This window comes from Apodemus sylvaticus, chromosome 10, assembly GCF_947179515.1.
Source record: "Apodemus sylvaticus chromosome 10, mApoSyl1.1, whole genome shotgun sequence".
In the NCBI taxonomy this organism is placed as follows: Eukaryota; Metazoa; Chordata; class Mammalia; order Rodentia; family Muridae; genus Apodemus; species Apodemus sylvaticus.
In genome coordinates, this window is record NC_067481.1 from 4,466,616 (window position 1) to 4,478,843 (window position 12,228).

Here is a 12,228-nt window from a genome sequence, read left to right on the forward strand (position 1 = left end):
AGAACCATCATTAAAAATGGGATTTGAGGGCTGGAGAGATGGCTCAGCAGTTAAGAGCACTGACTGCTCTTCTAGAGGTCCTGAGTTCAATTCCCAGCAACCACATGGTGGCTCACAACCATGTAATGAGATATGACACCCTCTTCTGGAGTGTCTGAAGACTACTACAGTATACTTACATATAATAAATAAATCTAAAAGAAAAAAAAACGGGATTTGAAAAAAATTAGCTACAGTCCACTGGATAGGAGGCCCTCTGTGAACAGCAGTCACCCAGTTGCCATTGGTGACCACATACGTCTGTAAGTCCTGGAGCGTGGACAATCATAAGCTACACCTGGCTACAGACCCCACCGCCCAAGGATACCAGTACCTGCCACCCCAGAAGTGGGTTCAGACCCAGCATTCTTTCTAGAAACGGCCAGAGGACCCCACACGCCAAGACCCCCGGCTTCTCTACTTCACTCTTGGTGACCCCAATTCAATGGCAACAGAGACTATGGGTCCCCAAAAGACAGACCCCGAACTTCTCCCAGGCCGAGAGGCAGCACCGAGCCATGCAGCTTATGTGGCAGTTGTGAAGTTGGCCTGCAGAGAATGCGACAGGGAGATCAGAACCCAGCACTGCTCCAAGGTGACAGTCGGTGCCGTGCCAAGCCAGCTGGGAGCAGGCGAGAATCTGTGCCTGCGGACTGAGATATCTCAGGCAATCCACTCGGCCACTGAGCCTGCTTCTTCCCTGACAGAGCAGGGCTGACAGCCTGCATCCGAGCTTCAGGGGTCACATGAGGACAAACGGAAGTCAGCCGGGACCGATGTGTCTCAGGAGTCTTGTCCTACTTACTGCCCTCATACAGGAAGCTCAGTAAGGCCCACGGTGGTGCGTGGCTGTTACCCCAGCACTTGGGAGGGTCAAGGGAGCGTCTGGTGCAAGGTCGCCCCTAGCTCTACAGCAAGTCCAAGGTCAGCCTGGGACTGACCTCGGGGAAGAGGGGGGATCAAATGCAAGTGGGACACTAAGCCCAGTGTCAGGAGAGAAGGTCCCTCCCTGTGGGCAACCGAAGGACATTCTGGCCTGAGGCTGGGGTGGGTGGGGCTTGCACTCTCCCTCCAGTGTCCATGTCTGATACTCAGCAGTCGCTGTCCTCACAGAATCCTTGTGGGTGTCCCTTTGAGGACCATTCGAGTGACTCTACAGGCAGGTGGGAGAACCCGCCCCATCTCCCCTGCCTAAGAGGCAGTCACAGAGCCCCCCCCCCTCTCTCTCACACACACACACACACACACACACACTCATTTAGATGCGAACTCAAGAGCATACTGATACTTGAGTGAAAGTTCACAAGACTCGATCAGATAAATGGTTAATCGGCCACCTCCCCCATCACACCATCAAAAGCTCTCAGGCAGGGCACTGCAGAAGTGCTAGCCACCATCTTTGCTGAGCAAACACATGTGGCACAGCTCTGAGAGCTGGGGCGCACGGGTGTCAGGTCTGTGGGCTCAACCTGAGCGCCTCAGGAGCAAGACACACCTGTCACCGGTCAGGGAGCCTCTGACTCAAGTGGCTGCCAGGAAATGAAGATGTGCAGACGTGGCCCCCTCTCCCTCCGGCTGCTGTGGGGCAGCAGGAACAGGCACAGGCCACAGCTCCTGGCTCTGTGGATAAAGGGACACATGAACCAGGCTTTGACTGTGTCTCAGGCAGTGGGTGACCCTAGGGCAAGGGTGAGAGGCATGGGACTAGGTAGAGAATGGGAAGAAGTGCAAGAAGAGAGAGGGGGGGAGAGGGAGAGAGAGAGAGAGGGAGAGACAGAGACAGAGACGGGGGGGGGGGGAGAGAGGAAGAGAGGGAGAGAGGGAGAGAAGGAGAGAGAGCGCGAGCGCTGGCGCCAGGCTGTGCGTGCACGTCTGTTCTGGAAGCCCCAGAAACAAAGGTTCTGGCTGGACCTGCAAAGTCCCAACTTCCCATAGAGACCAGCAAGGCTCTATGAGGAAGAGCTATTTGTGTGTGTGTGTGTGTGTGTGTGTGTGTGTGTGTGTGTGATGTATAATTGTCACTAAGCAAAGCCACCAAGGCAGTTCCAAGGGGGTCAGGACAGCGACCGGTCCATGTCAGACACACAACTGACTGAACTTTTAGCCAAAGGGAAGATGTGGGGGCCAGCACCAACTCCCTTATGAACAGAATCCAAGTCTGTGAAGCACAGACCTGTGGTAAAGGCAGACAGAGCCCAGGAAACCAAGAAGGAACAAGTGGCCCCTGACAACCTGGCATCAGTAGAAAAGCTGATGCTAGGGAGGGGGAAACGAGAAGCTGAAGACAAAGCTCAGAGGGGCTAGCCTGAGCTCAGAGGGGCTAGCCTGAGAAGCTGGACGTGGAGGGGCAGGAATGGAGAAAGGTGTTCCTCAGCAGTCACAGGTGGCCCTGACAGCAGCCTGGGAGCAGACCCTGCTGAGCTGCCCCACCCCACAGGCTCACAGGCTCACAGGCTCACAGGCTCACAGGCTCACAGGGGTGGGCGCTGCTCACACTTCCCCACTTCCTCAGGTGCCCTGGGATGATCTCCGCTACCTCTTTGGTGAAATCATGTATGGAGGTCACATCACTGATGACTGGGACCGCCGGCTGTGCAGGACCTACCTGACAGAGTACATCCGTGTGGAGATGCTGGAAGGGGAGGTGCTGCTGGCCCCTGGGTTTCAGATACCCCCAAACCTGGACTATAAGGTAGGGAGAGGCGCCCCTACTTGGGGTTTCACATGACTACTCCCTGAGGGGCCCATACCACAGACGCCCTACAGATGCTAGGGGTGTAGAGAGGTAAAATGTATGGAGACCTGGGTCCTACCTCCCAGCACCATGTAAGACCTGTTATAGTCATGGTGGCCCACAACTATAATCCTAGCACTGGGGAGGGCTGGCCTAGCAGCTCAAGGTAGCAGGTTTGAGGCCAATCTGGGCTACACAAAAAAACCGTCTGAAAAACAATGAAAATGGCTTTCGGTAACCGAGCAAGAATCCAAGCGCCCAAAATGAGGTAGGAATTCCTTCACATCTGAGGAAGTGGGCAGACAACAAGCAGGACTCCACTGTGACAGACCATGTAGGAGGTGCGGTTGAGAAATGCTCAGAAGACAGCGGGCCGATGGCCTGCTTATAAGCCTCCCTTCCCCAGGGCTACCACGAGTACATAGATGAGAACCTGCCCCCTGAGAGTCCTTACCTGTACGGCCTGCACCCCAACGCAGAGATCGGCTTCCTGACAGTCACCTCCGAGAAGCTATTCCGAACGGTCCTAGAAATGCAGCCCAAAGAGACAGACTCGGGAGCAGGCACAGGCGTGTCGCGAGAGGAGAAGGTAGGGCCTGTCCTTGTCCCTGGCAGTGGGGGTGGGTGGGTGTCCCTGGCAGTGGGGGTGGGTGGGGCCCAAAGCCGTGGGAGGCACAGTGCAGCCCCAGCTGAAGACAGCACCTGGGCAGCTTGCGAGGCAGCTCCATCCCGTCTTGGGAACTAAATCCTGGAATCAGGATGTGGTCCAAGACTGCTCCCAGGCATCAGTGGCCTAATACTTAGAGCACAGAACTCACAGAACTTTGGTGCAACAGGGCGGCTCCTCCAGGACAAGGAGCTCAGAAGGTCAGCGGCCAGGCGGCTGCATCTCAGCGCCCTGTGGGGCTCCTCTGCCTGGTGTGCCTGAGCACCCGCTGTCTTACACTATAGACAAGATCTGTCACACACGGCTAAGCATGGAGCTAAATAGTGTGGAGCTGAATAACAAACAGGCTAGAAGTCAAAAGAGAGTCAAAAGTCCCTCCTTGCTATTCAGGGTCTGGAACTTTTATTGACCTATTATTTGAAACCAGAAACCTATTGCTAGCCAGGTATGGTGCACACACCCATAACCCCAGCCCTCTGGAAGCACGGCATGGTGTGCCAGGTTGGGCCGAGATGTACAGATGATGCTGGTGGGTGGCCACTGTGTGCCATTGTGTGTGAGGGGAGACGGTGGTGACAATACAGTTCTGCAGAGGACAGGGCAGGAAGCTGGAGAGGTTGTGCCTGGAGGCCGCAGGCTACCAGGCCTGATGCTCACAGCTCTGGTCACACGTGGCTATTCCCCGAGACCCTATGTCTCCGACTCCCCACCCCACCGGCCTCTTCCCCCTCTCAGACTCAAGCAGGTCCATGAACTTAGGTTTGAGCCGCTTCTCCTCCTGATGCTTGGGGGGGGGGGGGGTGCTACCACAGTTGGTGATGTCACGGGCTTGCCTGGGCACTGGTTTCCAGGTGAAGGCTGTGCTTGATGACATCCTTGAGAAGATCCCAGAGACCTTCAACATGGCTGAGATCATGGCCAAGGCTGCTGAGAAGACTCCCTACGTGGTGGTTGCCTTTCAGGAATGTGAGAGGATGAACATCCTGACCAATGAGATGCGGCGCTCCCTGAAGGAGCTGAACCTGGGGCTGAAGGTAAAAACCGCAAGGTCCCCAAGGCTCGGGCGTGGGGCTTGTGCAAGGCTCATCTGTAGAGGGACAGCCACACAGCACACCTTAGGTCTCCAGTCCTGCAACCTCCAGTACAGGCCACAGAGGTTAGCTATTGCTGTCTGCTTGTGGTCTCAGGAGGTGGCACCATGCTGACCACGCCCATCCTCCAAAAAAACGTGACTGTGTCCCTTAGGGTGAGCTGACCATCACAACGGACATGGAAGACCTGTCCACAGCTCTGTTCTATGACACGGTGCCTGACACCTGGGTGGCCCGGGCCTACCCCTCCATGATGGGCTTGGCAGCCTGGTATGCCGACCTGCTGCAACGTATCAGGGTAAGTCACAGGACCCTGGAACCCCCAGGTCAGTGGCCTCATAGTCCCCACTGGCCACCACTACTGAAGTGGGTGGGAAGGCCTGACCCAGGCCCTCAGATGTCTGATCAGGCAGGTGTGACTTCCCAGGGAGAGAGACAGCATCTGAGAAGTGAGCGCATAAAGCGCAGGGGAGTCCCTCGGGGAGCCCCCTCTCCACAGCGAAGGCAAGGGAACAAGCTATGTCTGGGCCCAGGTTGCAGGGATGCTGCAGGCACAGCTGAGACCCCTCCCCTGCCTCAGCGGCTCACTTTTCTTCCAGGAGCTTGAATCCTGGACCACAGACTTTGCCCTGCCCACCACTGTGTGGCTGGCCGGGTTCTTCAACCCACAGTCGTTTCTCACTGCCATCATGCAGTCCATGGCCAGGAAGAATGAGTGGCCCCTGGATAAGATGTGTCTGTCTGTGGAAGTGACCAAGAAGAATCGGGAGGACATGACTGCCCCTCCCCGAGAGGGCTCCTACGTGTACGGGCTCTTCATGGAAGGTAATGTGTCTGTCCAAGCAGCCTCCAGAATCACCTCCACTCAGCTGTACATGAGACAGGGCAGGGCATGGTCCCAGGCAGGGGTGGGCTTGGAGCCACACTGAGCCCTAGAGGGGACTGAGGATTGGAGGATTGCTAGGATTCCAAGGAAAAGACAAGCCTCATTCCAGCCAGCACCTGTATGGAGAAAACTTAAGAGTGTGCAGACATGATGAGGAATGCGGCCTTTAACCACAAGCTGGAGCTTTGCTGAGTCTGGGGCTCAGGGCTGACCCCAGCCAGGGGTCACCTCTGCCAGCACTCCTACTGAGGCTTCAAGGAGGAAGACTGTCCAGGCGACCCACCAAGCCAGGATAGCGGGAGGGCAGATCAGTAGGGCACCCATTAGGATGTTTTCTCGAATCTTCAGACAATTCCACCTGTGCTGTGTCAGGCCCAGGCCACCCGAGGGTCACACGCCCACTACCCACATCACTTGAGCAAGTACAGGACAACCATTCTCCATGTTTATTGTGATTCCAATGCCACACAGGACAGACACATGAACACCACTGGCTAGGATGAGAGACAACAGCAGTCTGGTTAAGGGCAGATAGTGTTTATATGTGCATATATATATAACTTATTCCCTATATACACAGAGAGTAGACATTACACATGAAGGATCAGGAAGGAACATTGCTGGAATTTGAGCTGCGGTCAGTTTTCTCTGCCACTGACATTGCGAAGGCTGAGATGAAGCTCTGAAAAGATGCAGCCTCAGAGCCATTACGGCATGCGGAGTCCTCGGAGTCCTCGCTTCCCACTCCTCCATGTTTGGCACTCTCAGACCTTGGCACCTGGCCTGAACTCTTCATGGCTCCCAGTCACTGGCCTGTCTCTGAAAAGAGTGGGGAGGTTGGAGGCCAGGCCTCTCTCCCTACCGTGCCTCCCTTTTTCACGGTCAGCATCCAAACAGTGGGTTCTGCCTCCCCTGGGGCACCCAGACCCTCAGCTCCATTGTCCCCACAGGAGCTCGCTGGGACACCCAGACCGGAGTGATTGCTGAAGCAAGGCTGAAGGATCTGACCCCAGTCATGCCCGTCATCTTCATCAAGGCCATCCCTGTGGACCGAATGGAGACCAAGAACATCTATGAATGCCCTGTGTACAAGACGCGAATCCGAGGACCCACCTATGTCTGGACTTTTAATCTGAAGACCAAAGAGAAGGCAGCCAAGTGGATCCTGGCAGCTGTGGCGCTGCTCCTGCAGGTGTAGCTGTGCCTGCAGCCATGATGACCAGACCCATGCTCAACCCTGCTTGGTTCTAATCAGAAACCTTGCCTTGCAACTGACATATTTTGTGACTTTTGACTTCTTACAAACCCTGTGCTCCTGAGCAGGCTGTGGGGTGGAGGAGATGTGTACAGATTAAAACAATTGCAATGTGCCAGTCTGATCCCCTCTGCTCCCAATGCCCCACACAGCAGTGAAGCCTAATTCCCAGTGGCTAAGAAGCACGCATCCTGGGAAACAGTTCTGAATCTGACTTTCGGGGAGTCCCAGGAGATTGTCTCATGTAAGCAGTAGGTGGGGTGACGGCAGAACACTCACCCTCTGGCCTGACACAGCCCACAAAGTGCCACAGCCAGGGGATCAGGTGCTCCCGCCACGCAGTAGCATCTATACTGAGCTCAGGAGTAAGAGCCTGACGTAATCTCCACGCCTTCGTTCCCAACCTCTGTCCCAGAACTGCAAAAAAGCCAGCCATCCTTCTTCACTAAAGGCACCAAGTAAGGACATGCTGTGCTCTGAGGTCACAGGTTCCACCTGCCTGCAGTAGAGTAGCACCCCTCCCCCACCCCACGCTGTGCTTGTGTCTGCTCCACCCCTCCCTCCACTCCTCCTAGTCATGTAGGTGTCCCTGCAAACGCTTCAGACCCAACAACTGTGGGGTGGCTATGTGAGCTACCTGTTTTTTTCCCACCTAATATACACATGCGCGCGCACACACACACCCCTTGGAGCCAGAGCGGACTGTAACCCCTTTCCGCAGCCCTCTTCAGGAGGCACCTGCCCCTAGGATGACAGGCAGACAGGTGGGCTGTGGCCCCGCTGATGGGCTGGTTGAATCTGTATCAGAACTATCAGCAGGAAAGAGAAAGAAGCCATGCCTCAGAGACTGACAGCACTGATGCCAAACACACACACAGCAAGGTGGGCAGGTTACCAGCAGGCGGCAGAACACTGGGAGGTAGACAAGAGGACACTAGGGGTGATGGGAAACAGCAGGCAAAGCCTCAAACTTCAGCAAGGGGGCAGGGCACCACTTTCTAGGTTTCTAAACCTTCAAAGTTGCAAAGTCCTTGGGCATGGGCCGCCCCTGCTCTCCTGGGAACATGTGCCTGAAGGGCAGTCCCCTCAGGGAGGAGGCCCTGGTACCTGAGCCCCGGCCAGGGACAGAGAGACTCTAACCTCTTTGGGGAACAAGGAAGGAGGGAGTTTCAGGACACCCTAGCTGGCGTGCACCCGCCTCTGCTGGCCAGGAGGGTCACTGTAGCTCCCTCAGCTGGCACAGCCAGCCGGCTCCAGGTGACAACTTCCAATCCCTGGTAATAACACAAAATGAGTTTTTTTAAATTTTGCCTTTGAAGACTGAAATAAAGCAGTAATTTACTCCACACATACAAACTTCCCAAAGGCAAAGCTACCTGCAGGGATCTGGAGCAGAGTGCTTGAGTCAGAACTAAAAGCACGGACCTGCAGAGCCAAGGAGTCCCAAAAGGCCTGCGAGTGACCAGGGCAGAGGAGGGTCACTCTGCCCAGTGCCTGTACGCCTGCCTCCGCAGACACAAGCCCAGTCCCTGCAGCTCCTGTCGCTGGTGTCGGTAATGCCTGGGTCGCACACAGTGCTGAGTGCTGCTTGCTGCCTGGGACACTTGCTAGCAACTCCGAGGAGCAGCAGTCGTCCTGGCAGTGGCTAGCTGTCCTGACTCTGGAGGCCCCGCTGCTCCAGCCAGTCACTGAGGCAAGCCCAGTCAGCCACAGCTGGTTAGATCTTAACAGAAGCAGCATCTGCTGTGGGGTCCCTACACTTGTTCTCTGCACAGCAGGCTGTGCTGGCAGCAGCAACTCAAGTCTCCAGAGACCCGGGGGAGAAATGGACAGGCGAGCAGGCTTCTACAAGTACACGGGACCTGGGCTCGGGAGGGGACCTGCTGTGAGGAGGGACACAGCATTTGGACTGGCACATCTATCATAAGCTGGAACCCAACTAGATGGTGGCATACACCTTGGACCCCAGCACTGGGAGGCAGAGGCAAACTCTCTTGAGTTTGAGGCCAGGACAGCAAAGCTATCTATGTAGAGATTCTTTCTCAAAACCATCCCCCAAAAGCAACAACAGTAGCAGCTTTAGATCTCATGTCCAACCAAAAACACTAAAATGAGCCAGGTGCAGTGATACATGCAGGTGCTCCTAACACTTGAGGGATTGAGGCAGGATCACCATGAGTTTGGGGCCAGCCTAGCTTTATTTCTCCAAGCTTACACACATCTTCTGGTTAGGAGTTCATCTGTGTAAAGTGTGGCGCTGGTGCAGTCTGAGCCGCTTGAAGAGGGGAGCTGTCTGCACGGGTTTGGGAGCATGGCTGTGTCATCAGCATGGCTGTGTCATCAGCATGGCTGTGTCATCAGCATGGCAGAGCGGCTGCTGCAGAGGGGGTGGGGATGAGCTGCGCCTGGCTAGCCCTCAAGTGCAGCGCACTCTACGTTTGTGTAATATCTAAGCATGACTGGAAAATAAAATAGTGATAAAAGATTACTTTATTTTTCGAGATAGTGTTTCTCTGTATAACCCTGGTAGTGTTAGAACTTGTACTGTAGACCACACTGGTCTTGAATTCACAGACATCGTCCTGCCTCTGCCTCCTGAGTGCTGTGATTAAAGGTGTATAATCACTGTCCCTGGCTGATAAAAGATTTTAAAAAAAAAAAAAAAGTCAAGTATCGCTAGGCCTGGTAGGCTGTGCCTTTAATACTTGTACTTGAGAGGCAGAGACAGGAGGATCTCTGTGAGCTCCAGGCCGGACAGGGCTAACGAGACCTTGACTCAAGTAAATAAAGTAAAAATGAAGGCATGAGAAAGCAAGGCAGGAACAGGAGCAGCAAAGGTCTCCAGGCAGACCCTTGGCCCCTCCAGGCTGTGGCGGTCCGAGACCCCAGAGGCCAGCTCTGCACTGCACAGCAGAGCAGCTGGGGTAGGCCACATTCTCACCTGTCTGCCAGACCAACCACAGTCTCTAGTGCCCAGGCTCCTGGGCAGGCAGAGCGTACTACATGAGCCACAGAAACATGGAGCTGCCTCTGATACCACACTGTCCTTCATGTTGTGTCCCATCCCATCCCCCATATGCACCAGCACACCCCACACACAACCTTAGCTCTCTAGAACAGCTCCTTCATCTTTAAGCACTACCTGTCACAGGGCCACACCACACTCGGCCCAGAGCAGGGAAGGAAAGCAGCCCCTCCACACCCTTGCCCAGAAGAACCCCTGTGCAGGGAAACCAGGAGGAGGAAGGTGCTGCTGGCCTCACCACAGGTGGCCCCAGCCAAGGGTGGAGGCAGCACCTGAGGGTGAGGGGGGAAAGGGGGAAGAGCAAAATTCAGCCCTTCCTTTAAAACTGCAGTCCACAATCACCCAGTATTGCCATGTCAAACGAAGGAAGCAGTGGACAGACAGACAAGGCTGCAAGTCCCCATCAGAACACCCTGGCCCACTCTGAATCCCCAGCACCTGCCTGTGCTCAGAAGAAGTTCTTGATCAGCGGGGTCACCATCTTCACCCACAGCTTGACCTGCCGACCCGGCTGCTCAAAGGTCGCAGAGGATACCACAGCAGACCGCAGGTAGAGCTGCTCTTGCTCCTGAGAAGACAAGGAACAGACAGCCACTGGGTGTGGGTCAGCCTTTGGTTCCTAGACACCTGGTACAACAGAGATGCCACAGACCAGTCAGAGGTGCCGTCTTCAGTCTCCTGAGGACCACAGCCACCAGCTCTGCCTCTATATATTGCTGATTTAGCTCAACAGTCAGAGCTGCTAGGAAAACTATTTTAGATGTTTACCCCTCATGGGATAAATTAGTATAAGTTAAGATAATAAGAAGCAGGGGTCTGGGTGGCTGTCAATCAGTGGGAGCAGTATCACTGCTCATCATGTGCAGACCCTGGGCCCCACTCCCAACAGAAAACAAGTGTCAACACATGGCACGTCCCCTCCCACCAATCTGCAGGTCACTCTGCTGTTAGTACCAGCCACCGCAGCTGAAGGACAGTGACACTCGCCAGAGCTCGTCCCAAGAAAGCAACTGTGATCTCACCCACACACTAAGATCTGTACAGACACTTGTGCAGCCGCATTTACAGTGGAGAAAGGCTGGAAACCACCTAAATATCCAGTATTCACTTATAAATTAGCCCAGATGACAAACCAATCTGACGTAATAGAGGAAAGTAAAAAAAGTAACAGAAACCAGACACGAGACACACAACATATAGCTGGTCCCACAGAACACAAGACCACCAGACACCGAATCCTTCAGACACTGCACTCCCAGAACCCAATGGTGGCGGCGTGTGTGTGTGTGTGTGTGTGTGTGTGTGTGCACGCGCGCGCGCGCAGACATGCATTGGCGATTGGGCCTAGAGCACTCCACCACCAGCTCCAGCTCCAGCTCCAACAGCCCACTTTCCTCTAAAACTCTAAGATAGGATCTCACTAAATCATCGAATGACCTTGAATTCATAGTCCTTCTGTGTCAGCTTCCAGAGCTGCTGGGTTTACAGGCCTGAACCACCCGTTGCCTGCCTCTCACATAGACATGTTATGTATTTATCTGCACATAGATATGAATGTATACATGCAGTGCCCACAGAGGCCAGAAGAGGGCAGCCAATCCCCTGGAGCTGAAGTTACAGGCAGTTGTGAGCCTCCTGCTGGGGGTGGGTGCTGAGTCCTCTACAGGAGCTGTACAGACTCTCAGCTAGGTCTCAAAGACTTTTCAACACCATGTTATTAAAATATCTAACACAACTGTGAATATAAGATGGAATACATCAAAAAAAAAAGATGTAATACATCAATGTCATGTACTGCACGATGTTCTATTGTACTCCTGAGAGAACACAAGATAGAGCCTGAGCAGAGCCAAGTCGGAGAGTACAGCTCCCTGCACGGTGGCTGGCTCTGTGGACTTGGTACACAGGAGTGGAAGGCTCCGTGGACTTGGTACACTGGAGTGGAAGGCTCCGTGGACTTGGTACACAGGAGTGGAAGGCTCCGTGCACTTGGTACACAGAAGTGGAAGGCTCCGTGCACTTGGTACACTGGAGTGGAAGGCTCCGTGGACTTGGTACACTGGAGTGGAAGGTTCCGTGCACTTGGTACACTGGAGTAGAAGGTTCCGTGCACTTGGTACACTGGAGTGGAAGGCTCCGTGCACTTGGAAGTGCACACAGCAGTGGAAGACTGGGAGTCAGCCCTTTCCACGGGCTCCCAGAACAAAGACAGAAGGATCCAAGTGAATCCGATGAAGATACAATTTCTTCTGTTGCAAACAATGTTTAAACTTTGACCTTTAAAACCAAGTTTTAAAAGATACATGCAACTGACTGGTAAAGACACTTGCCTCGGACTGACTCCTTTAACTTGTCCACACCATGCTGTGACATGAGAGAGAGAGTGTGTGTGTGTGTGCGCGCGCGCACGCGCGCGCACGCACACACGTGCAGGAGGGATGGTAATAAAAGGAAACTAAGATATACATGCTTGTCTCCAATCATATTAGGTTTGTGGAGCTGGGTCTATGGAGACTTCTGCAAACCAGTCT

General features: G+C 54.3%; 2 protein-coding genes across 5 annotated transcripts in view; one reads left to right on the forward strand and one right to left on the reverse strand.

The window, feature by feature from the left end:
• Dnah17 (dynein axonemal heavy chain 17) overlaps positions 1-6,761 on the forward strand; it is a 108,405-nt gene extending 101,644 nt beyond the window's left edge. For both annotated transcript variants that reach the window (XM_052193897.1, XM_052193896.1), the window contains exons 75-80: positions 2,552-2,731; positions 3,180-3,362; positions 4,292-4,474; positions 4,686-4,829; positions 5,131-5,356; positions 6,368-6,761. In XM_052193897.1, coding sequence (XP_052049857.1) covers positions 2,552-2,731; positions 3,180-3,362; positions 4,292-4,474; positions 4,686-4,829; positions 5,131-5,356; positions 6,368-6,615 — 1,164 coding nt within the window. In that variant the 3' untranslated portion in view covers positions 6,616-6,761. The remainder of the gene's footprint in view (positions 1-2,551; positions 2,732-3,179; positions 3,363-4,291; positions 4,475-4,685; positions 4,830-5,130; positions 5,357-6,367) is intronic.
• Pgs1 (phosphatidylglycerophosphate synthase 1) overlaps positions 5,841-12,228 on the reverse strand; it is a 38,752-nt gene continuing 32,364 nt past the window's right edge. Inside the window, exons 9-10 of one of the 3 annotated variants that reach the window (XM_052193899.1) lie at positions 10,140-10,265; positions 5,841-6,236 (exon numbers count right to left, since the gene is read on the reverse strand). In XM_052193899.1, the coding sequence (XP_052049859.1) occupies positions 10,146-10,265 (120 nt within the window). In that variant the 3' untranslated portion in view covers positions 5,841-6,236; positions 10,140-10,145. Of the gene's footprint in view, positions 6,461-9,020; positions 9,132-10,139; positions 10,266-12,228 lie in introns of those variants that run through there. The other 2 variants (XM_052193898.1, XM_052193900.1) reach the window with 2 other exon arrangements.